Genomic DNA, 26,470 nt, shown 5'->3' with positions numbered 1-26,470 from the left:
CATTTGCAAATTTGCACAACTATTATAGTATTCATCGCGCATACTCCGAACACGGTTTACGAGATTCAAATATTCGCGGGCCGGACACGCGTACAGCGACTGCGACGTAGTTCTGCGAGTGGTCGTTAGGACTTCCGGTCGTGGTTTTGCATCTTTTTTTGGGGACGTCGTCTGCCGTTGTAATCATTACACCGTGGTGACAGTACGGTGAAGCGAAGTGGTGTCAGAAGTGTCGTGTGTCGATCGCTGTTCCCCCCGAAATGACCGTGTAAAGCTCCCATTGTGACGACGCTTTGATTTTCTCGTGCCGTCGCGGAACAAGCAGCCATCGTCGCTTTGCTTTCGTGTATGCAACGTTTACGAAAGAGGAGAACAGGGGGAGCGAGAAAGAGGGAGAGAGAGAGAGAGCGAGAGGGAGAGAGAAAGAGAGCTTGCGTGCGTGCCGCGATTGAAACCTGACCGTAGCGAGATCCATCCGTTAATCCTTCGCGACGTAAAGAATCGTATACAAACGCGAGACAACGGCGATGGCTCGGCGAAATGTTTCGGCCGCGAGCAACCACAGAAGGCTGCCGACATTTTCCGTCGGCTCGGGTTGACGGATCCGTTCCGCGGACGCCCGCGGGTAAACCCGCGCGGCTGGGATACGCGGACGGCCGCCGCGTGTTCCGAGCGTGTTCTCTGCCTCCTTCTATTTTGTCCGCCATCCCGTTCGAATCGTCGCCAGCGTGTTAATTAAACAAACAAACTGTGTACCGGGCGGTGTTAATCGGACACGCGGCGAGAAAATCTGGAAAGGACGGGTGAGTCGATGGAAAAAAGGAGACGGCGGAGGAGAAAGAGGCAGGAATTTCGGGATCAACAAGACACGATGGAGAGTAACGACGAAGCGCGGACCATCGGCGAACGCGCGTCCACGTCCAAGGAGGAAGAACCGTCTTCCGACGGGACCGCCGGCCACGATTACGGCTGCAAGCACTACAAGCGAAAGTCCAAGTTCGTGGTGAGTCTTCCCGCTGCTTCGGTGCCTTTCTAACGTTAACGGTCGGCATGTAATCAGCCGCGCTCCGCATTCGACATCTCTCGATCACGCGGCTCCCCGATGATCGCTCGCCTGTGGTTTCACCCGCCACATTCTCGGCCAGTTCTTCCTCAGAGCCGAGCAGAATTTGGAACAGCAGCCTTTCCAATATTGCTCAAACCGACGGACGCTATACACTCTCCGAATCAAACGATATCTTCAATAGCAAATCAAACTTTTATTCCATTTTCAAGCCGGAGATCAAATATATTTTCTAGAAGTCAATCGTATCTAGTATCTAGCGGCATTTCTGCAACGATGGACTCCAAATAGAATACTATTTTTTAAAAATTATTGAAACAAAATAAGATACTTTATTTGCGAGGTTGTATACGTAATGTAACACGAAATAGAGCGTTCACTATTTGGGATAACATTCTGCTCAGCTCTGTGATGGTCTATTTAATTCTTGATACAAGGATCTCGTCCGTGACATTTTTCGTACGCGTTCGAAAAGACACGGACATCATTGACTCCGAAATTTTAAACGACTTTTGTCATTGATTCCGGTAGATAGGACGTAACGAGAGTTAATCGATGCTCTTTATGTAAAACGATTAATTTGCTTGGTAAATTGCTGCGTAAGTGACGCACGCCTCCAATTGAGGGTTAATTATATCATTAATTCGCGTTACGCCGCTTCTGGATTGATAAGGACAAGAATTTTCGTGGATTCCTCGAGAAAACGAGTTTACCGTTCGGACTATTGTCAACGATACGGTCAATATGCACTCTCCGAAATTATTTATTTAGTGCACTGATAAATTTGTTACTATCTATACGTATGATATATTCGTGGAATTGTTGTTTTATTCCGAACAAATTCATACCAAGTTACGTAAGGTTCACTTGAGATTAAATTAATATATAAATATCGCGTACGGAAAATTAAATAAATTTGTTTATGGCAGCCGATATACACGAAGTTCGATACTTCCGCGGTTATCCTTGAACTTGCTGGGTAATCGATACAATAAATGACGTGGCGGTTTCGCAATTAGCGATTCCGAAATCGCCCGTGGACGAACTTTTTCAGTTCCCCCGTCGCGTGTAAACACAGAAACGTGTCGCATGTTTATGACCATGCAGCGAGATACGATTCGTTCCGCCCTATGCGAAACGCATGCTGCTCCTAGAAAATCTATAGGATAAGGGACCCAACTACTGTAGGGGTACCAATCACCGTGCCCATATTAATTATGCTAATATTTAAAGCATAATGAACATTAGAAGCGTGAAGTCCCTCTGTTGCGCAAACATGAAAATTTCTGCAAGCTGTTGAAGAGAAAAAGCTTTTATTACTCGTAGAAAATTGTTTTTCGAAATTCCGAATCTGCACGGACGTTCTCCGTCCAGTTGCCGTATCGCGAGCACGACGACTGCCTTCAATAAGTGTAATTATCGATTATGAACGTACGATTCGAAAACATTGTTTCCGAACCGAAAAAGGGGGCAGCGTAAACCGAACAGTCGCTCGGTATGTCAGTTGTCAATTACCGGTATCAGTCAGCCGCAGAAGCCGCGTCTGCCTGCGTTCTCGGATGACTGATGTCACGCGCATTTTTCTTGCGCATCTAGGAAAGGGAATTTTCTCCGTCACACGTTTCGTCTAGGGCGAAACGTATCAAGCGAATGCAGTGTACCGTGACGCGCGTGTGTGCGTAGCGCATGTGTACATAGCAAACAGATCGATGATGTTTCGTCGTGTTGTGTAACGGGACGCCCTCTTTCAAAGTGTTGCTTACCAATTGCCGCGATAAGTCAAATGTCGTGTACTGTTGGTAGCGATCGGTGCTTCAGCGTCATCTCGGGGGAGAAGCACACACCCTGGAAAAAAAGTATACATATGCGGATGATTCTAAGGGGGAGACAACGCGAGAAAAAAAGGAGGAGATCGTTAATCGAGAAAGAAGTATTGGCACTCTTAAATTCTTGTAATCTTTTTATTGTCTGCAACGACACCCGCCCGTGTTTGCTATAAATGCGTAAAATCCGCAGCCTAGTGATCACGTAAGGGCTGTCACCCTCGAGCTCACCCTTGAACTCATTTTAAAAAAGTTACTAAAGTTATTAATAGGTAAAACTGTCCATCCCAAGAATTACGATTTTTCTCATTCACCCTGTAAACCGAGCGAAGGTGTTCTCTGCGCCACGGAGCATGCGTCGTCCGCATGATTTCGGCTTCTCACCTGCTTACGCCGGTTTACATTGTTTACCTGGTAGTTGGGAGATAAGACACTGGAAATCTTTGTTCCACAAATATTGCCCGGAGAAACACCGGTGCCGTGAATAATCTAGATAGGCTTGCGATTTGAAGAAGCGCAGCGATTACGTAGGCACGTCGTACACGGAAAGCACACGTTACGGTAATTTTAGTCAAATATTGAAAAACGACTTGGACGTACCGCGGTGCGGTCTGTTAACTTATACAATTGACGTGAACGGAGAGCCATTCGAAATAGATTCCGCGCGGTGAACGTGTTAACAATTATTGTATACTAACAAGGAACAAGAGAGATGTTGCTGCATCGGAGTATTTTTGGACTGGCGGCCCCGCTAATGGGTCTCTCAACATCCGTTTAGCAAAAATCGGTCCAAGAGAAAACTTCTGACCGGCCAGAAAAACCTAAGATTGCTCAACGTGACGTGGACGTTGCCCGCGTTCGTGTATCAAGAATTTTCGTAGGAACCGTCCCGAGTGAATTCAAATTGTTCGGCTGGCCAACAATTTTTGATCCGAATTTCGTAACAATACGTAACGCGACCACGTGCGGGAGACGGCCAGTTAGTGACCGCAACTGACAGTGTCTACTTCTCGGTGCACGTGGACGGTCCGTTTACCGCTCCCGCCGAACGGATTTGCCGATCGCTTGTAACCGTCTGCTACGATCGAGCGGTTAAGGATCAAGGACGGATTCATACGGGGGCTAATAGGATTATTATCGGAGGCCTTCATTTTCTGAACCAGGATCGCTGAACGAACTTTTTTGTCTACCAGCTGATCAATTCGAGACATCATTCCTTTTTCCAAACGCCCCGCTACACGTATGTTCTGCGTAACACTTTCCCCTTTAAACGACTACCGAACAATTTTTCTCTTTAATGCATTTCAAGTTATCAAAGCCTGAAGAGCTTAATTGGTCGCAAACGAACTTCTCATTGCCCCGTTCGGTTTACTACACTACCTTATTTGGGTCATTAGAGTAATGTGCATACACTCAGCTAATAGTCCTTCAAGACTACGAGATTAACAATGGCAATAACAGGATAATTTAATACTTTTGGAACCGTTATTATCATTCTTTTAGAAGTCATTGAAAAGTCTATTAGTAGACTAGCGGTGGCTAAAATATTAACAGTAACCAAGGAAAATTTATGTCCAAACTTTACTTCAGGAAACCAGAGATTTTTAACATTTTTTTATGTAATCCAGTAGATTTTGGCGAGAAAATGCCGAAAATCCAAGTTCTAATCCTAGGAAATCAGTAATTCAAAAGTTATGCGTGCGCGAAGATGTGCGATTTTCAGTGTTTTTGGCAGGTAAGGGCGCCGCCATATTGGTGCGTACTCGGATATTGTCCAATGAGCAGAGCAGGGGGCGGCTACACTTGCAAATCTATGTTATCGACGTCACTGCGTGCTTATGCTGCCACCTAGCGGCTCCGCTCGTTAGACGATGCGCGACGCTGAGGACATACTAATATGGCGGCGCCCCTACCTACTAAAAACGCTTACAATCGCTCAACTTTAAACACGCATAACTTTTGAACTACTGATCTCCTAGGATTAAAACTTAGATTTTCGGCATTTTCTCGCCAAAATCTACTGGATTGCATGAAAAAGAGTTAAAAATTTCTGGTTTCTTGTAGTAAAGTTTAACTCAAAATATTATGACCGGCCAAAAATGTCGCCGAGGGCAGTTTGTCGATATAACAGAACGAGAGTGAAGAAAAGTGCCTAGTGCCATTTTATTCTTACCATTTGTTGCATTGATTTGCAACGGTCATTGAACTATTCGAATTATTTGTTTCCAGACGCCCTGTTGCAACAAGGTGTACACGTGTCGATTCTGCCACGACGAACGGGAGACCCACACGGTGAACAGAAAGGAAGTCACGGAGCTGATATGCGTCCTGTGCGATACCCGTCAGCCGGTACAAGCCACTTGCCAGAACTGTCACTGCCGGTTCGGCAAATACACGTGTCTCGTGTGCAATCTCTTCGACGACGAAGACAGGAATCAGTACCACTGCGATGGCTGCGGGATATGTCGGGTTGGCGGTCGAGCCCGATTTTTCCACTGTGCCAAGTGCAACATGTGTTTGCCGGTTCAGTTGCAAAATGGACACACGGTAAACAGTGTGCGCAGTTACGGAAGTGTTTGCTCGTTCAAGGGAGAAGCCTGATTCATGATTATTTTTACGAATCTGAACAGTTTCGATTAGTAAACTGCAATGGTTACTCTTTGCGCAAATATGCAGCGTCTATTGAAGTGCAACTGGTACTACCGGTTGCACATTTTATTGCCAATTTACTCCTCCTGCTTCAGATGAGCAGACACTTCCACGAGCGTGTGCGTTTTATGGATAGTAGTACTAATGCTGATTTGATACTTTCAGTGCGTGGAAAATGTTTCGCATGCAAATTGCCCTGTCTGTCTGGAGGACATTCACACGAGTCGCATACCCTGTCACATTCCAGAATGTGGTCATTTACTGCATCGCCCTTGTTTCGAGGAGCTGTTACATTCAGGACATTACGCATGCCCCATTTGCCAAGTGTCTCTTCTAGATATGACTGACTTATGGAGATTTTTAGACATGGAAGTGTCATTAACACCAATGCCAGAAGAATATAGAGATTATAAAGTTGATATTCTCTGTAAAGACTGCCACGAGGTACAGCATATTAACTGTCAGACGTATATCTTCTTTGATTGTAGAACAATAGCTAATTTCATTGGATTTTGTTAATGTTACAGGAGTCGACAGTAAAGTTTCACGTTGTAGGTTTGAAATGTTTAAATTGTGGAAGTTACAATACCTGCAGAGTCAAAGGATCTCCTTCACCAGGTAAATGATACTACTCTCTGCATTTTCTGCGTTGAAACTGACGTTATTAGAAATTCAGTGTTACACCTCGCATTCTACGAATACAGTTATGAACGCGATTTTGAAACTTTCAGCAGATCCTGAAACGTTGGACGAAACAGCCGGCGGCAGCACGAATACGGGCGACGAAGAGAAATCGCAACGTCAGAACTCCGAGTATTAACGGGAGTATGATACAGAATCATTCCCGAGAAAGTGTCGCTCCCAGACGTTTTCAAAAAGACAGTAGGAGAATTGCGTTTACCTCTTTACTTGTTTTTAGCGAATTTACACGTCTTTGTTGATTGTTTTCAGAGTTTTTACAGAAGTTAGATTATTAGGAGGCTAAGGTGCAGCAGCTAATTCAAATCGGTTGCTCATTGAAAGGCCGCGTTGAATACGATTAAATACTCGCGTTACGATGTCAGGCGTAACGCGAATATATTAATCTCGATGGAAATGAATATGAAGCTCGGATTATGAAGAACGTATGATTTTCTGTTCGCGAGGATTTTGTTTGATTGATTACTATAAATCGAAGTGAACAGTACGACGCGTTCTCGGTATTTTTTTTATTATTATTATCGGTGACTCGACGCACGGCGTCCCTGTTCACCAAAATTCTTCTTGCGCTGTTTATACTTTCATTTTTGTTCCGAATGGAGATTCTTACACTTCGTGATGCGTGACCATTTTCTTTCGATGCAATCTTTTCGCAAATGCTAATCAACCAACCAACATGTACCGGTAGTACTAGTCAGAGCAAAAAAAAAAAAAGAAGAAGAAGATCGAAACGAATCCCCTTTTAGCTATTGTTGTAATCAGCTAAGAGTTCCTCTATGATTATCTACTACGCATATAGTTCCCCGATTTTATATTACGCAGATACACGTAGAAATAGTATGACAATGAGATTATTAATTGATAAGAATGCCTTTTATTCGTTAATGGGATTACATCATAACGCGCAATTTTCGAAAAGATCGCCATCTAGTCAAGGATCACTCGGGTCTTCTCGATGTGTCAGCATACTTTCTCTCCGTAACAAAATCACGCGGGAGAATGTATGACAGTTGGGTGACGTAACAAACCTGATACCTGACGTGTGACGATTATTTGAAAATTTATCGGTAATTCGAAATCTATGTGGATTTTGTTTTTTTTTTTTAAATAATGTGTGTATAATCAGGGTTCGCATAAACACATTGTCCCTTATACGCGACACTGACTTCAAGATGTAGACACGTGCGTTCATAGGACAGGAACAATTATGCAAATATCTGCAGTCTACCAATGTGCAATTAAAATTTGTATTCAAAGTTGGTAAAGCAATGTGAGCCTGTGCAATGTGGCAATGTGTTTCTGTCCTAACGTATTTGTACTTTTATTCGTCATGAACTCGCTTTGTATTCGATCACTCCCCCCTCATTTTCTCAATCTCGCTTTTGGTAAGATATGTTTTTTAATTAAGTAGGAATTCTACTTGCTCTAAGCAGCTGTGGCGGCATCTGTTATAACGAAACAGTTGGTTTCTCGATGAGGAGGCATTAATCGCACACTTCTAACGCGTGTTCTCCGCGTTGCGAACGAAAATTTTCATTCTTTCTTAGGAAGCTAACTTATCAGAGTCGCACAACTTACCTATTGAGCTTGATGAAATTTCTAACTGTAAATCTGTCTTGTAGAACATCTCTTGATAATACACTGTAAACAATGAAAACTTCAAGACCTTCAGTCTACGAGTCAACCTTTTCAGAAAACCGCTTTCAATCTTTTACAATGCAGATATAAATTATTTTTTTAAAATGCGTATTTGTAAGAGATATTTCAATTGTAACGTAATCTTCAAATTTCATCAAAATCCATAGAGGTTGGCGACGAGTCCCCTTGTTAGTTACGTAAGGCGGATTTAGCTTGTTTTGTACAATAAATATTAGCGAAGATAGTTCAATTTTGAATTGTTAAATTTTTAATAAAAAAAAATGGAGGAAAAAAAAAGACAGATTAGGCGTCCGTTACGGATCAAAAGCGTAGAGTTCGATTAGTCTTGAAGCGAGGAGAGTATCCATTGTCGTACATTCCTCTGAAAAAGATTACATAGCGAAGAAATCGAGGAACTAGTTGTATTCTACTGTTTCGATGTTAAGATAGAATAATCGAGAAATGAGGTCGGACCGTGAAGAATGTAGTATATTAATTGGTAACGAAGGTCAGACTACTAAAGGCTGCAGTGTAATCAGTGGCACTGTACTAAATATTTTATTGAGCACTACTGTGGAGAATCCTGATTTCCACGTGGCTTTTGGCGCGTGGTTATGAACACGGTGTACAAGAAACAGAACACCACTCCAGGGCTTTGTTTCGACGCTCATCGGATCGCTCATGTATGTAATATCGATAATCGTGTCCGGTTTGTACTGTTTGATGATTCTGTGCGCACGATTGAACCCTGTAATTCGACCCCCGGGTCCAAGAAGACACGTTCTCGAACGACGGTGTTGCTTGTCAAGCTCAAAACGGTTCGAGCCGGTCAAGGGACTGTTTCGCCCGTTGGGATTTTCCACTTGTTCGTCGAGCAATGTCAAGTTGGTGATCACAGCACTTATACCTCTTATTCATTCCATGGCATTCCAAGTTTCGTGAATGAGCAGCACGCTGACGTACGCCGTAAAAAACCGAATTGTCGTTGTTTACTTATACGCCAGACTTGGACATTATTTAAATTAATTGATCACGGGGTGATTGCTCAATTAGCGGATCATGTTAATCGAACGGAAATAACGTTTATGTAATTCCGCGATAATTTATTCGATGCGGCGAGGGAATCGTTGTCTCTGAATTATTTTTATCAGTTAACTTTTGAACCTTGTGCACCGATCAGGTTTCACATCAGGCTTCAACTTCGACACTATGAAAATATTATAAATGGGCTAGCCCAGGTTTTTTTTTGTGTACTCGTTGTTGAACACGTTACATGAAATTGATAGTTTCCTCAGTTGGGTGCACAAGGATTAAAAGATTTTTTATTAATTTTTTAATCGAACGAACATTCGCTAGAATACCTTCTACGAATAATTCTTAATGACATAAGAAATTGTTAATATTAGAACAATTATATTCAGATCATTTGTATTCATATGAAAAGAAACGTTAATTTTAAGTTATTTTTAACGAGGACACGAAGGAACTGTTTGAAACAATTTCAGATGTCTGTTGTCGTATTTAAAATAACTTTACGTCCAGGTCTGCTATGCGTAACGTCTTAGCACATTGTTAGCGTATTATTATTGGCCGCACGGACTAAGTCACCGTGTCCATCTTGAGGGATGACCGTGACGGTGCGGTCACAGATCCAAGGAGCAATTGCGACGTTTCTTTTTTGGTGTGATTCTCATCACGTCTTTATTATTCAGTTGTAAATTAAATACCAGTTACAAAGGCTCTTTGTACATAACGGCCGCAATAATGCTTTTGTTTTATATTATATATAATATATACTATTGTATCAAACAAACCGGCTACTATTTCATTCGTTCATCTTATGCTTTCGTACACGCGTGACAAGAGTTGCTACAACCTGCGGACAACAAGGACACTTCTGGGCATCACTTGGCAAAGCAAGGTAGATCTTGAAAAAGAAAAAATCAATAGAACATTATCAATATTGTCTCCTTATTGTCTCTATTTTTATCCCCCTTTTCTTCCGTTTGACTATCTGCTTTGCTCTACCAGGTTCTAAATCGTTAATCCACGATCTGCATCATGTTCTCAATCGTCATCGCTGCCCGCCCAATCGTCGATTCACACATGATTCGCGAGGAAATTAAATTTCCTTCGATCATTGTATCTTATCGATACCGATTAACATTATTTTAGTAAAAAATATTTGTATTTGTTCGTTGTCTTGAAACGACGAGTGGAAGCGGCGCAGGACAATTTAACGACGCTCAACCAAGTCAAGCGTTTCCTGATTAAAAAAAAAAAAGAACGCTCCGTCTTCATTTCACGATGAACGCGCATCTTGTAGCAACATCTTTGTCACCCACAAAGAGAGAAAAAAGAAAAAGATAGAAAGTGTCTTTTGATTCGCTTTCATTTTCGCGGTTCGTTCGTGTTCCACACGTTCCGACGTGAACAACAAACTGTGAACGAAAGAGTTCCGAAAGCTCGTGACATTCCCTCTCCTTTTGGATGCAATGTCGGTTGCACCGTGGTTCCTTTAACATTCGACTGAACCATACACGCTGTGCGTCGGCGCGCGTGCAGTCCGATCGAAACCAAATGTCGCGCCGAATCTAATTTTCTGTACAATCGTTCGTTTTCGCTTAACAAGTAGTCTTATCCGAGTCTTATCCGTTATCACGCGAATCGTTTATTCGGTTCAAACGACGCGAGCAAAAGTTTCGGTGACTTCGAGCGACCAGTTGATTTCGACCAACCGCAACGTCGATCCCGCCATCGCCATAACGCGTCGTGCACAGTCCGTGTAAAATTTTCTAATAGAATTCTATTCTGATTTTTGCTTCTTCCTTAAACTCGTCCGATCGATTCATATCCGATGGAAAGAAAACACAGAAGGCCATATTCCTTAAACGGAAGCGCCGCATAGTTTTAAACTACGACTAGTTCAACGTCGCGTTTTTCCTTTGTACCACGAAGTGCGACCGAGGCCCCTACCGGCTGTAGAAACGCTCTCAGAAATTCAGAAAACGAGGACGCAGCGGCAGGTACCCGTGGCTGCTGAGAAATCGCCGGGCAGCTCGGGTCATCTCCAATTGATCGCGCGTGCGCCCGCAAGCCACCGTCGTCCATTGCGCCTCCAACTGTAGCTTCAACAGAATAAATAACATTAACGTTAGAACGTACGAAACGTGCCAACTACTCTACGTGTCAATCCGAAATTCTACCAAATATTTCCAACTACTCGGATACTCAACCATCGAACATGAGTCATCTATACCCACAAGCTATAGTAAGAGTCTGGGTTAACTTCACCTTGGCAACCCAGAAATTTTTAACTTTTTATTATAGAATCCTGTAGATATTGACGAGATTATTCCAAAAATCCAAGCATTAATGCGAGGAATTCACTGGTTCAAAAATTATTCGTGTTTAAAGTTGAGCGATATTCTCGCCAAGTCTGCAAGATTACGTTTACAAAATTTCCGGGTTGCCGATGTGAAGTTGAACCAAAAATATTGTCACAGAACAGTCAATTTTTATCATCGACGTTAGTAGAAATTTTTAACTTTTTATTATATGATCCTGTAGATATTGACGAGATTATTCCAAAAATCGAAGCATTAATGCGCGAAATTCACTGGTTCGAAAATTATTCGTGTTTAAAGTTGAGCGATTTTCTCGCCAAGTCTGCAGGATTACTTTTACAAAATTTCCGGGTTGCCGATGTGAAGTTGAACCATATTATATTGTCACAGAACAGTCAATTTTTATGATCGACGTTAGTAGCGAACGTATCGTAGCAGTCAAGTAAATGTTTGAAATTAATAGATCGAGCAGAATCGCTTGGCAATGCGAGGATAGGTGTTAGAAGAGCACAGTGTCGTACGAAGAAGAGAACGGCGATGCAAGTACATACCGAGGAAACAGCTAACCAGTGAACAACAAAGGAGTAGAGAAACGGCGAGAAGAAAAGAGAACAGGGACTCACCTTGGCGCGTTTGGCCGGCCTGAGCGGCAGAGGGCTGATGATACAGCAGGGACTGTCGAACGCGTCGAACGTGATCGCTCTCTTGGCGTTAGGCTTCCGCTGTACGGACGCAAAGTCGTGGGAAGTCTGGAAAGGATAGACACACTAGCTACAGCCGGCAATTAAAAAGTTATTTCCGCTTCGAGACATTCCTGTTGTCCAAGAACGTCTTGTGCTCGAGGGGAGGGGAGAATAAAAAAAATAAAGTACGTTTAATGATCGACAAGAAAGAGAGAGAGAGAGCCGCCGATCGATTTCACGCTTCGAAAGTCGCTCGACAGGGACGGCTACAAACGTAGCGCGCCGATAGAAAGAGAGAAACGACAGAAAGAGAGACAGAGAGGGGTAAATAGAAACAGAGGGGACTCATGGGTGGGGGGGGGGACTCACTTCGAAGAAAATTAGGGGACTGCGTTGACTCGTCCTCACCGGAGCAGACACTTCGCGCCATCGCTAGGCGAACAACTGCCGTGACATGACTAGGCCCCCTTATTTTCATTTTTATTCTCGTTTCTCTTTGCGCGTTTGCATTTCGGTTTTGGAATCAGCGTCGTTTCGAGACCGCCGCTCGAAATCGTCTTTGGACTCGTCGTTTCTTGGAACGGGTGCTCACGGAGAGGGGGTGGGTCTGGGAGGAGGGGTAGGAGTACTTTGGTACGCTAGGCCAGGCCTATACAAAGGGTGTTTTACGTTCGAGTTAGTTTTTAGACATGCGGCAACTGAACGTTATTTACGAAAGAAGTAAAAATATATAAATATATGAATATATTAATATGATAATAAATATTTAAAAGATATTTATATATATATATATATACTTTTGTGTTATATACCTATATATATATGTGTGTGTGTATATATATATATATACATACACCGTCGTGCAGGATCTAAGGATCGCTCTAAGAACGAAGGAGAGTCACGGGGATACCATTTGGGAACGTACTGTTCTAAGAGAAAAAAGTATTCGTACACCTTTGACGTCTGTCTTAATTACTAGGGACCCAATTACTGTACCTGTATTAATTATGCTTATTTTGAGAGCACAATGAATATTAAAAAAGGGATATTAACATTTTTTCTTTCATTCAGTTAATATATTACGCTTTAAAAGTAAGTACAGTTAATATAGGTACAGTAATTGGATCCCTCACCCTAGACTGCGGATTTTTATGGAAAGTAAACATTGTTTGGATCAATTGCAAGAACCAAACGACAAATGAAAATTTTCTTCGCTGTTCTCAAACTGTTTTACATTGCACCAACTCGCGTTTGCCCTAAACGCGTAAAATCCGCAGTCCAGCGATGAGTTAACAAGTATCTGTGTTTAGATTAGTCTGCAAGAATATTGATTTAAAAATAGTTTTCAGCCTGGCCGATGCAAAAACAATATGGTCGGCGAAAAGATAGAGTCATGGTGTAAGTATGTACTTTTTCCTCTCGGTGTGTTTTGATGCACGCGAACACGTTCTACGCCGCGAGGGTCACCGGTGACCCGTTTACCAAAAAGCAAAACAATCTTCTTTTTACATTCTTTCGTTCGGTAAGTCGAAAGCTTGGAGGACGAAAAAATCGCGTACGCAAACAAACAGGTCGACAACCTCTCGTTTACCTATATCCTATTGTTTTCGTTTGTTCCGGGTCATCGAACCGAATCGTTACTTCATTTCGTATGTCGAAGGGACACACCTTTTCTCCGATTGTTTTGCGAATTTTTTTCGATAAAAGAAACGGACTCGGTCATTCGACGAACTTATTAATTGTATTAACATGGCGACAATCGCTGGGATGAATAATTACAGTTTGCATCGTGTCGAAAGCGTTAACGTGCCCGAAAAATGTACACGAATTAAAGTATCAACAAAAAAGGTTTCAAAAAAAAAAAGCAGTAGAAAATCAAAACGAGCATGATACTCATAAACATAATTCAATGCTTAGCGAAACTAGAATCAAAGGAGAAGCCAGTGATCGAACCAAACAAAAACGAAACAATGTTCTATCGTGTGTCGACTATGCGCGCGATATTCGAATTGTCGTTCGAACGCGAATAAGTACGAATGTTTCCAATGCTTAGTAACTTAGTCAAATATAAAAAAAAATTGTATACACGCGATTAATAACTTAAGTACTCGATCGAGTGGCCATTTAAAACTTTGACACAATTATTTAAATAACGCGTTCTCCGCTCACGTGATCGTAAATTACATTTACAAAATATTCAGACCGTGTAAGCCGCATATAAATAATTTAACAGGATAAGCATACTCGTAGTTGGAATAAGTTAATGTATAAATAAATCAGACGATATTTAACGCCGTTAATGTTAGTCATGTTACACTTAGAACTTACGAGACAAAAAAAAAAGAACGCTAATAATCTTTGGATTGGACGATACCAGGGCGACGAAAAGCAGGTCGATTAAGGGTCGCGATGGGTTAGCTAACTGAGGTTATGTTTCTTTTCCGCGCGCCTTGGTGATTATAACATGTACTCATAAATTAATGATTTAAAAAAAAAACAAAAAAAAATGATAAAACAGAAACAGGTTGGATGGAAAGAGAGAAAGAAGCGACAAGGCATTACATTATTAAGAGGCAGGCAGAATTAAAAAGTAAAATAAACATAAGGAGAATGACAGAGACGAAGAGAGTGTTAAACAAAAGAGAATTAGGCCGGCTAGCGTGTCTAAAGGCGATTGGTACGGGAATAATACCAGGATAGGGCTGGTTGAGTTTGAATATGATTTTGATTATGATGGATATGGTTCTCTACCTTTACGGGACTAGTCCCTGCTGTTAAGAAACTATCCTCCAGTGCCATTGATGCCGGGGAGAATAATACAGATGTGTCCAAACTTTTACTCTGAAAAGAACAATGAAATCTCGTTGCATTAAATGTTTTCCTACAATTTATATTCACCTTAAGTATCTCACATATTATTGACCTGTTATAACCTTCATGCGACGTTGAATATTAAAAACAAATGGAAATGTGACGCTGACATGTTCTTCCAGCATCAATACTATGCGAGATATCGAAGGTACTTAAGTTAGGTGAAACTCTCGTGTATTTCTAAGCAGTTGTTTAGAGACTAAGATTGCCGATATTTATAATTTTTCAAAGAAGCGGCTACCAAATTACTCAGACAAGATTAAAGTGCCGTGAAGATTTGAAATGATCAAGGTTGAAGAGATTCTTATAAATATCTGCAGTCTGTTTTTCGGCAAACAAAAATTGTAAACGTAATATTCGACTTACGGGTGTTTCTACAACGAAACTCATTTCCGAATTATCCTGAGAAGCATTCGCCCAGGCTTGGCAGAGAGCTTTCCGCGCTCTCTTTCCGCCAGGAGCGCTGTTCTCTTTACCCCGTCGTCTTATCGTGCTATAACCAGAGTCTTGAAGGATGGTACTGGTCCCAGCTAAGCTTTCACGGTCGGTTTCCTGTTTGATGATCTCGGTTAGAGCATCGAGACGACTTGGGGTAGCAGGTAACTGAGTAGTCGCGCCGCTGCGCCGTTCCAGCTCTGCCAACGCGTTCTTGAACGGCGTTGGCGTCCTCGGCGTATTGCCATCTGCAAATACACGTTTTCTTAACAGCTGGGTCAAGGACGTCTTCACTCATTCAACTAGTTTTCCTATACGATTGCGTTTACCCTTAACCCTCTATGACTCAATTTTGTTTCTAGCTCGATTCCGGCAAATATCAACCTCTAGATATGGAGTAGCGATGAATTTACAATGTTAAAATAATTAAGCTAGACTAAAAAATATTGATGCTTCAGTACACGACTTTAGAGGTGCATGGAACGGGTTAACTATTTCTCTTACTTTAATTATTTCCTGTTTGGTAACCAAAAAAAAGCTGTTGGTATGACAGGCCGTAAAACTGAGAGTGCTTCGTGGGCAATTTACCATTCTGACTTCGTCGAAGACCGGTGGGTTGTGGCGTGGTGAGTGGACCGGGGCTGCTCGCCTTAGGCGTGCTGGCCCGCGGCCAGGAAGATGTTTCCGGGCTGAGACTGTTCAAGAACTGTGACGGGCTGAACGGCAGTTGTTTAATGGGAGTGGATGGGGCCGCGTCGCCGGTCTGATGCTGCTGTTGCGGCTGCTGCTGGGTTATTATCAAATAATCAGACTGGTTCCCGCTATCGGGGGTGTCGGTTCTCTGCTGAAGAGTATGCGTGTTTCTGCGTCTGCGCAGGATGGGGGGTGGACTGCTTCGCTCCTTCTCCGTCATGCTGCCTGACATGTCTTCGAGGTCCGGCATGGGCATCAGTCTGATCTCCGAGTTTCTCGAGTTGGCCGCCTCACCTTGTATTTGTAAATCGAAATACCTACGAGAGAATAGTCACGTGAACACAAGACTGCGTAGATACGGAGGTTTTTTGTTAAATTGATTTCTCGAACACACGTACTTTGTAAACGGCGATATTTGTTCAGTCTTGACTTTAACGGACGAGCTAGCCCTTTTCGAGGGGGAGTCCAACCGGGAATCAGTGCTGTGCGTGCGATCGTTCAGATTCAGAAGACCCTGGAACGTCTGAACGTTCTGTTGATTCTCCCAGGCTCTGGCCCAGTCCAGCTGGTCAATGTCCAGAGTATGCGATGTTTGCACGGTCGTCGGAATCGTCGTCGCGTTCTCGTTGCTCGTCGACGATGTTTTCAGCCGAGCCTGACCGGAGGACACATCTTCTTTCGTGCAAACGGGATCTTTCGCAGCGGTTGGTGGCTCCGTGGCTTTTCTTCGACTTCGTCCTGTTGCACACACAACGGTCTCGTTAGAACATCCCTTCTCCAAATCAAGCTTTAAAGGATCACGGTCGCTCAATGTCGACCAGCTATCCAAGACACTGAACATTACGCAGCAGTCTGTCTCGGCGACCTTGAGCGACCGTTTAACGACTGCAGCAAATGCGCAAAAGACAATTGCGCAAAATAAATCTAAAAGACACCAAGTTAAAAGATCTTTGATCTCTTTAAAGGATCGAACCAGATTTTATTATCTCTAGGGTAGTTGTAAAAATTCTATTACAAGTCTTTGCAAATGGACAAGATGCCACCTTATCTTTTGAGATATACATACTTTCTTTTAAGAACTGTAAAGTGCAATACCATCGAATATCGTAGCAAAATTTTGGCTTTTATCGACAAAAGAATTGGCACGAAATTGGCATGTTGCCCACAGAAGGTACGGTGGACTTTTCGTGTATTTGCGTAAACTAGTGAGTTGTATGAACCTCTGGTCCCGGTGGCGGATCTCCCCTCCTCCGTCTCGTATTTCCTCCTCATCGTGCTGTTCCAGTGGTTCTTAATCGCATTGTCCGTCCTTCCGGGCAGCAATTTCGCGATTTTCGCCCACTGATTGCCCACCCTGCGGTGAGCCTCCACGATAATCCTGTCCTCCGCCTCCGTCCACGCCGTTTTCTTGATCCCCGGGTTCAGGTGGTTGTGCCATCGTTCCCGGCACTGCTTACCGATACGACCCTTCAGATGCCGTGCAATTAACGTCCACTTCTTCGGCCCGTATCGCTCCACCAATTCTACAACTTTTTCGTCCTCCTGCAAACAACACATCGGCGATCATCAGTCTTCGGAACGGAAACCTCCCGATTTACCGGTTTTCTACCTTCCACGTCCAATCTTCCCTACGAAACCCGAGGTGGCCCTTCATACGACCCTGACTTGCTACCTGTACGACTCTACGCACTCGAGGACACGGTCCAGGAAGAAATTCGAGGAATTTCCGGACACTATTCGTCTAACTGGGAATATTAACGCTTTGAATTAACCCCTTGCCATACTTTGACGAGTCTGGCTCGTCAAACGTAAACATTAACGAGTCTGACTCGTATTCAAAAGTTCGAACCAAACATGAATTGGCGCTTGGGCCCGAATTCTTCCGAGCTAAAAGGTACGGCAAGGGGTTAAGCGTCATTTTCATTGAACAGAACAGATTCTTCCTCGCGTTTAACCCTGACCTCTGGCTGTCGATTGGAATTGGAACGGGGGTGAACATTTAAGCAGAGACAACAAACCGAGAGTCTGTCTTAATGGATTCTTTGGCCGCCTTTGTGCCCTTTCGAGGGCCCTCGGCAGGTCCAGCTCTCTTTCATCTCCGGTCAATAATACTCGACATTCCGAAAGTCACGACGCGCGCATTTTCCGTAAACGTCTGATAGACACCGAACAGTGGGGATGTTACTCGGTTGTCGTCGGATCAACGGAGCAACTCCCGGAACACCCCCCGTAGGGCATTCGATTATCGGATGGGGGCAGAGGAGGAGTTGTTGATGGAGCGGCACGAGCTCTCGGGAAGCTTGAAAAGGGGAACATTCCGTTGAGCGTTTCACGAACGTGTCGTAGAAAAACGTGGAACCGTCGAGGAGCAGCACCGGAAGGTTCCCCGAGTGATCCCATCGCGTCGAGTCTCTCGTAAGTAATTTCTCCGGTCCTCGCGGAGTCACGAAGAGGCGGAGAACGTGGCGGTAGGTCGAAGAATGGAGAGAGGAGAGGAGAGACGATCGTCGCGCACGAACCTCCACGGAGAGAACGCTTCGGAGAGGGGTACAGGAGAATGAAATAAAGAGAGAGAGAGAGAGAGAGTGAGAGGGACGTAGGAGTTGGGCAACGAGGACGCGATGGGTTTGCGCTCCCATACCACGAATCAGGTGCACACCGACGAGGACCCGTGACCGCGTGTACACGCGTTCGGTACACCGGCAAGCGGCTTACTTGCCCTTGGCTGTTGCCAAGTGCATTGGCACGGCGACGACGACGCAGCATCTCCGCGGCTCCAGACCTCTCTTCTTCTTATTGCATACCCCACCGAGGCGACCGTGGAGAGCGTTTTCGCTCGTTTCTTTTCTGCCCGGCCCAACGTGTAGGCGTACAGTACCGGCCATGCACAGGATCCCTCACGCCGAGAAGGGCCGGCGAGCCCTAACTTCAAAACATCTCCGACTCCGGCGAGTCAACAGTTCCCTTCTACCGCAGCGGTGATTTTTTCCATTCATAGCTTCGCAACTTTTACGGGAATTTCTTTTTTTTTTTTCTTATTGTGTCCCATTTTCTTGCAACTCTTTCGTAACCCCTCGCACTACGATTTGTTTTTCGATCAGAACTTCTTTGACGTTCACAGAAGGGCTATGTATCGACGACAAAATAAAATTTTATTTTTGGGTCTCAAGGGAGTGCGTTTGTTCTGCTACGGGTTAGCCCTTTCCAACCCTACGTCGAGCCAGAGTAGACATTAACCCTTTGCACTCGAAGAAATTTTAATTCCAAAATGAAACATTTCTTTCGACCTAGAATACTTCCCTTCTATAGATTTTTTTTTGCATGGTATACATACGAAACTCGTGCAATTTACTCGTACAATACTGAACTGTTTAGTAATTTATTAAATACTAACAAATTGAATAATGTGAAAAATATTTTGAATAATGATACAGCAATTTTTAGTGGCGCCTTATAGTCGCCGTTCGAGTGCTAAGGGTTAACTTTTGCTACTGTAGTTACGTATTACTGAACTGCGGATTTGATACAGTTGAAATAAATATAAGTAGCTAAAGCTCGAAACAGTGGAGAGCTTTGAAAAATTGAAGAGCGTCAATACATGGTTTTCGAAAGAATGAAATTATTGAAAGAAAGAAAGGGATTCCTAAGTAGCTCCTGGTTAGCAACCCTAACCCTTGGACCTCAACCTGGTCCTTGCAACGGATGCAGAAGATTTTTCTGGTGTAAGAGTTCAAACTGATCGACATAAATAATGTAATTGAGAGTCCCCCGTACTCCGATTCCATATTTGGCTGGTCGTTGCACAGACATGTTAAAAAAAGTATAGCCATTGGAACTGTGCTGGGCAAAGTCATCCCGGATACGCTGGCATGCCAGAAGAAACTTTTCGAGAAAGAGGGTGTAACGGTACATTACGAACTTTCTGTCGAGAGGAACGCTCCCCCCTGATCGAGTTCAAATACTTGCGAAAACGGGTTTCGACGTCTGACAACTGAATCTTGTACGGAGTTGAAGTAACACACTTTTCAATGAGGAAGCGAATGGACAAAATGCACACCTGTGCGGAAAATGTTCTGATAGATCCCTTGAAACACCTGTGTTCTGTTGAGCTGTGCTCTAAATGTCCTTTATCTCTTTCCTAAATTTATAGGACAGCTGAACAGTTAGTTTACGAATGCAGTATGTCTGACCGATTTAACTAGTTCCTGAAGTTGCAAATATGTAATTCAACGAATAGACCAGTGTACAGTGTTTACTCGATATATGTCCAAGACACGAGTCTAGCCACGGACATATATCGGATAGGAGATTCTTTGATCCACGCGACCGAGGTCTCTCGAGCTTCTTGCCCCTTCTTGGGACTTTTATCGAGTAGGCATTTTGGACATATACGCAGTAAACACTGCATACAATTGTTCCTATCATTTAAGACTTCCATACATAATCTACTTGTCTAAAGAAAATATTTTTGAAAAAATGTTTGAAAAAGATTAAACGTATAGAAATGTTAAAATGTAAAAGTGTAAAGGTAATTAAGGTTTAAATGTTTATATACGCGAAGCAGGAAACCCCATCAACGTATGTAAAAATTCTTAATTTTTACGTATTTTATCGTAAGTGTACGACGATTTCAATAATCTGTATATTTTGTCTTCAATTGTGAAAGGTACCGTTACAATTTTTTAGATGTATGTTTGGTTCAATAAAAAGGATTATTTCTTGCGTTGAATTCGATTCCCTTTTCGGTAGCGCGTAGAGTGTACTTTAGGTGAAAAAAGAAAAAAGAATGGCGACCAGAACTACCCTTAAGTGGTGGAGGTTTCAATGGCCGGCTTTTCATGGGGTTCGAGAGACAATGGCCGGAAAGAGGCTCGATGGGAGAGGGGTGCAACAAAATTCAGGTATATACCTCCTTCGTCCAGGGCCCCTTGACCAGCTCCGGATTCACGACCTTTGCCCATCTCTGCTGGCATTGGACGTCGCTTCGATCTGTGAAGTGACCGGCTATGGTGTCCCATCGGAGCACCGCGCCCCGTTGTTCCACGCTGCTCACTAACTGCTTCAACAAAGAATCCTGCAACAATTATAAATCAAATTTTAGAACATCGGTGGGCTATCGAAATGGCCAAGAAGCCCTCAAAACTCATTATTCTCATGATTAAACTCATTGTTCCGATAAAAAAGAACCAATAGAAGATGACAGTAATCGATGCTATCAGTGTCCAACATTGTACTTTAGAATAACGATAATATTACCATAAAAAAAAAAAAATGGCACCTGTTCCAGTCCCGTGATCTGGCCAATTCAAACTAACAAGTTGTTAGTAGATTATACACTTTCCTGAATTTATGGGTTTTAGTAACACGAGTAAGTGAAACAAGTATGTATGTAGATGCACGGGGTGTGCCATTTCGAAAATTAATGCCCTACGAAGAAAGAGTCCGATAGCCGGCCTCGTTCGGCAGCAGGTGCTCTCTCGGACAGAATCAAGATCGTCGAAATGCGATCGATAAATCGAGAAGAGGCTACACGACGATGTATAAAATTTAACTTGTTAATGTCTGCTTCTTTTTAGCTCGATAAACACGCTTGACGCCCCTATCCTAATATCGCGGAACACGATCAAATTTCAAACTTGAGATATCGGAGTCTAATTAGCGGTAATAATAATGTTTAACGACACTCGTTACTTTACGATCCTTACACCGTTATCGGAGCGTGTATGTCAGCAGCGATCTCAAAGCTATTTTTCAATATTTAAAAACCGGAAATTACTCCGTACCGATGAAAAATTCTTCCAAAGTACCATTTTTTCGTACAGCATCGAATTCACAGTAATCTCCCCAAATCCGAGATTCGATTATGGACAAAGTTGCTTCGGTGGATCGATAAATGGCGCATAATGGTCGCGCGGGTCGCAAATTGGTCACGTTTGTGATTCGCAATTGCGTCAGAATGGCGAGAATGGCCGCGTAACAAAACGCGCCGCACGGGATCGATACGCCTCTATGATGTTTCCCACGGGAAACCATACGGCGCGGCCTCTGCTCTATGGTAGCATATGACTATGGGGTGGTCGAGGGCATCTGCCTGCGGACGTAACTCGTTGTAGAAGCTACGAAGGGTGGACCTCTTTTTTTCTTTTTTTTTTTTTCGTGGCCCATGCTCATTGTATCCCTCCCCTAGCGTGTTACATCCGATCAAAGTCACGGGCACGATGACGCGATCGCGTGTGCGTTAGGGAATTTTCATGGCGGCGAGATAAAGGGAAGAACAATGGGACGCCGCGCTCTTTTCATCCGTATCGGTGATCAGAAATTTTCGACCGTCACACAATGGCCGCGAAATTTCCGTCCACAGGGTGTCCCGAAAATGTACTTCCTTCCTTCGTTGCGATTCCTCCGATCATTTGAAGTAATTTTTTCCTTTGCGAAAATGTTCTCCGTGGCTTCGTTACGGAGTTATTAACGAAAAACACGGACCAATGAGAACGCAGCTACAGCTGAGCGGGGCGTGGCGTCCGTCCGCTGTAGCCGCGCTCTGATTGGTCCGTGTTTTTCGGTAATAACTCCTCAACGAAGCCGCGGAGAACATTTTCGCAAAGGAAAAAGTTACTGCAAATGACCTCAGGAGTCGCCCCTTTCAAGGAAGTATACAATTTTTGGGACCTCCTGTATAGTTCTCGCGCAAACACTATTTGCCATTTTGTCCATACGAGTGTATTTACTCTCGTGTCTCATTATCGCGTTTAATTATTCGTCAAACACAGTTGTTTAGTAATATACGAATTATTTTCAATGACAGTGTAGTAATTTTTAGCCTCGGAAGCGAATCGAATGCAATTTTGTAATTTCAAGTGAAAGAAGGACTTCATGGCTGGTAATAAACTGATAATAAAAATAATGAATTCTACGTAGAAACAACTAGACTACTCGGATCACTATCGGGTCCGCGATATCGATAAACTGTTTCATTGACTGAGCTCGAGTCTCTGTTGAATGAATGGATTCTTGGTACCGTTGCGACCGATGACGCCACAGCAGCGTCACGTAACTATCAACTGTTACTGACCGCTGACGCCGCTTCCGCGGCATGTAGTTGTCAACAATGAACAATGACGTCACAGTGCCGTACCAATGAAATATCATTGTTCGTACTTCGCTAACCCCCTCGAGAGGGAAACCGGTCGCCGATGCGGATTACTCGTTAAGTTTAAATAGCGTGTTCTGTTTAATTACCTCCAACTTGGTCCACCTTCCTTTGTTTATGTGCTTCCCTTGCCCCTGTGCGTTTGCGTTCGTTGCGGCCGGATTCTGTGACTGATTGGCAGCACCTCGACAGACGATGCCACTGTACTCGTTGTCAGAGTCGCCGCCGCTACTAGAATCGTACCCAGATCGCGATCTAGAACCAAAACAAAGAGAACATTGTTTTGCGATAGGCGAATTTAGACGGAAATCGTAAACGTTGCGCTCCGATCGAGACTTCCGGGAGTCTTTTTGTGAGCTCTGTATAATATTGTTAGGAAACAGGTTTGAAAACAATATTTGAGCGCAGCCTGTATCATTCAGCTTCGTTTCCTTCTACCCCCACCCCCTCGAAATAATATAATTATTGTTAGGAAACAGGTTCGTTTCATGAACTGGAATCAAAACGATGTTTAAGCGCACGTTTACGCGCAGCCTACCATTCAATTTGGCTCCTTCTACCGCCCCCACTCGCCCCTCCCCCTCGAAAACTCATTATCGTTCGGGGTCCGAAATTCGCCAGAAGATCGAATACGTGCGAACGCGTAACGGATACAGCTACTTTTTTTCGGTACAAAAGCGAAGACGGGAAATCACGGATGGGTGACCATCCGTCCAGTGCGTTTCTTCCTCTTCTTTGTCGGAGAACCGACGCCGCGCTCGCCACCCCTTTGTTCTCCACCCTTGCTGGGACCAAGGCGGGCCAAGAGGCAATCTTGACCACAGGGCCCAGCGAGTGTCAGTTTTTGCGGTTACCGGCGGTTTCGCGTCGTCTTCGTTTTCAAGGACTTCCTGTCCGCTTCCTCCGCGAATCGTCGCGCCGTTCATTCTCACCCCTGGCCGCTTTCATCGCCCCATTGTTTAGAACAGACTCCCCGTAAAAATACGGATTCTCTCGTAAACGATCCTACGAAGGTTGCGCTAGTGCACTAAAATTCCTCTGATAAACATGTATGTTACTAATCTTTATTTCAGCATTGGAGTCGTGACTTGGTTTACAATGCCCCCACCTTGTACAAATATTTCATCAATTTCCTTTAATCCGAAATAAAATTCTATTTTGTTGCAGTCGATGAGTATCCTTTGGAGAAAACATAGGCGCGCGATAAATACAAACTCTCTTCTTTTTCCTAAATTCTGAACGGTGAATTTCGCATCACTGTGACCACAAAATACAAGTGCAAAGGGTTAAACCAACCTTGCTATATCTCAGCTATTCGATTCAAAGAACGGGATCAGCATTTGTCGTCCGATCGCCGTTGACTTGATACGCAGCGACGAATTGAGATTGTCAAATGAAGGACAGATCTAGATTCTAGCGACGCATATACATTCCAGCATGGCCGCCGAGGCGTCTAAGTTCGCAGAATGACGCAATTCGCCACGATAGCCGCCGGTTGACCCGAGATGAAGCACGGCCGTGTATGGGAAAACCGCGTACCACTTGCGACACATACACAGAGGCGAATCGAACCGCCAACGGTCCTGCGCTTATTATGTTTACTGTTTCAGCACGGCTTACGACCGCGTTTCCGTTGCACACGGCCGTGTCATGCGAGCGCGTTCGGCAAACGGCGCTTATTCTCAACCCTTTTGTTCCGCCAGCGGCCGTCGTAAAGACACCTCCTACATCAGCGTAGCGAAACGAACCGCGCGCGTAATTTCTCGGCTTCTTTGGAATTCCGAACGGTTGTACAACAACGCGCGGCGCGGCGCTTCATTTCTGACCAGTTTGTCTTCCTTTTGTGTTTTTAACGCGCGTCGACCGGCAACGGTCGGTCACGTGTGCGCGACACAATTCTCCGTTTATCGTTGCGGATTAATTTTCTTCGTGATTCGACTGCGGATTTTTATGCGAAATAAAAATTGCACTGCGAGCAGCCACCTGCCCAGACATTTATTTTTTTTTATTTTCTAATAATAATGACCAAAGTAGTTGACCAGCAATTTTCGTAAATGTATTGTACTAACATGCGTGTTTAAGAAAAAACAAGTAGCGAAAAAGTGATATATCTACCCTTATTATTTGCTCTGTACACTTTGTTTTGTTCCTAAAGTTGTAATAAATCCCTTATGAGATTTCCTCAATAAAAACGAAAATTAATTTTCAGGGCATATCGGAGGAATTTCGCTTCGCCCGAATTTTGTCGTGAACGAGTTGAGAAAGGATCGGAGCAGAAAGATATTGTTAGCCGCTCGAGACAACAAAGTGTTAGTTTTAGATCTTCAAGGTACTATCGGATCATCGCTGTCGGGTAGCGTTAAAGCATTATTGAGGGAGCTACTGAGCTTTTCGGGTATTTGCTCGGGCTATCAGCGGCGATAACGTTATCGCGAAACAGATCAGTTCATTCTTGTACGTATCAACGGAGCGCGCGAATTCTGGTTCGAGATGAGGGTACAAAGCGAGACACACCGCCTCGCGGTGAGATCACTCTTATTTTGTTCATTTGTCACGTTTAAATGAATTCAATTATTTCAACGCGAAGTGGTGAAGCCTTATCTCCGGTGCAAACAAATTTTGCGCATGGCCGATTGGAACGTAGCTACTGTGGATATATATGATCAGGCGATACGAGTGTTTGCCTAGTTAAGTATTCACAGCCAATGTCATTGAGCTCATAAGTGGCTAGAATGATACACAAAAGGGTTCGAGGCGTTTAGGGTAGATAGTGTTCGCGAAATGGCATGAAACGATTGTAAAAGAGGAATATGTATTACCACTCGGAATACAGTTACACTGTTCATGTCGGCCATGTGTGCCGATCTAGAATGGATCTTGAAGATCACCGGCTCGGAAACACGATTTTAATGCAGGAAAGTACCGTTTACCCCTCGAATCCATAATGAAAGCACTGTCAACCCTTTGCACTCGAGTGGTGACTCTGAAGCACCACTAGAAATTGTTGTGGCATCATTTCAAAGAAATTACAAAACCATATGTATCGTACAAACGCCAAGCAACATCACCAGGAACAATAGTGGACGATTCTAATTTCGCTATCGTACGATTTAATAAATTACGACCACGCAATAAAGTTTTAAGCAAAGAAATTACAAAAGATAGTACAAAATATTTGTTACATTACAAAATTTCTATTTAATAGATTGCTAAACATTTAAATATCATATGTAGAAATCGGATCAGTTTCGTATGAATAAAATGAAAATATTGTAAGACGGAAGAAAAATTTAGTTTTAGATTGAAAATAGCGCCGAGTGCAAAGGGTTAATTGACTCATCGGGTGGGCAACGGGGCTTATCGTTAACGATCTTAGCCGGCTCTGGGTCAAACGGAGAACAATTGCGAGTATCTTGACG

The 26,470-nt window shown here is 43.6% G+C and overlaps 2 protein-coding genes across 4 annotated transcripts in view; one reads left to right on the top strand and one right to left on the bottom strand.

The window, feature by feature from the left end:
- The first annotated feature begins 146 nt into the window (after nt 1-146).
- On the top strand, nt 147-9,685 carry Rchy1 (Ring finger and CHY zinc finger domain containing 1). Of its 2 annotated transcripts, none has more exons than XM_076793209.1 (5): nt 147-1,003; nt 5,116-5,433; nt 5,701-5,979; nt 6,063-6,153; nt 6,270-9,685. In XM_076793209.1, the coding sequence occupies exons 1-5, from the start codon at nt 812-814 to the stop codon at nt 6,353-6,355; spliced, it is 966 nt and encodes a 321-aa protein (XP_076649324.1). In that variant the 5' UTR covers nt 147-811; the 3' UTR covers nt 6,356-9,685. The 2 variants fall into 2 exon arrangements, with proteins under 2 accessions (XP_076649324.1, XP_076649323.1); XM_076793208.1 differs by having other exon boundaries at nt 148-1,003; nt 6,267-9,685.
- Nucleotides 7,323-26,470, bottom strand: part of Myb (proto-oncogene like protein Myb) — a 43,103-nt gene continuing 23,955 nt past the window's right edge. The window contains exons 2-10 of one of the 2 annotated variants that reach the window (XM_076793147.1): nt 23,141-23,306; nt 20,811-20,975; nt 17,122-17,443; nt 16,300-16,639; nt 15,797-16,218; nt 15,140-15,456; nt 14,654-14,743; nt 11,843-11,968; nt 7,323-11,000 (exon numbers count right to left, since the gene is read on the bottom strand). In XM_076793147.1, coding sequence (XP_076649262.1) covers nt 10,866-11,000; nt 11,843-11,968; nt 14,654-14,743; nt 15,140-15,456; nt 15,797-16,218; nt 16,300-16,639; nt 17,122-17,443; nt 20,811-20,975; nt 23,141-23,306 — 2,083 coding nt within the window. In that variant the 3' untranslated portion in view covers nt 7,323-10,865. The remainder of the gene's footprint in view (nt 11,001-11,842; nt 11,969-14,653; nt 14,744-15,139; nt 15,457-15,796; nt 16,219-16,299; nt 16,640-17,121; nt 17,444-20,810; nt 20,976-23,140; nt 23,307-26,470) is intronic. The other variant, XM_076793148.1, reaches the window with a different exon arrangement.

This window comes from Halictus rubicundus, chromosome 9, assembly GCF_050948215.1.
Source record: "Halictus rubicundus isolate RS-2024b chromosome 9, iyHalRubi1_principal, whole genome shotgun sequence".
NCBI lineage: Eukaryota > Metazoa > Arthropoda > Insecta > Hymenoptera > Halictidae > Halictus > Halictus rubicundus.
The sequence above is the reverse complement of the archived record's forward strand: the minus strand, read 5'-3'. Positions and strand labels throughout refer to the sequence as shown.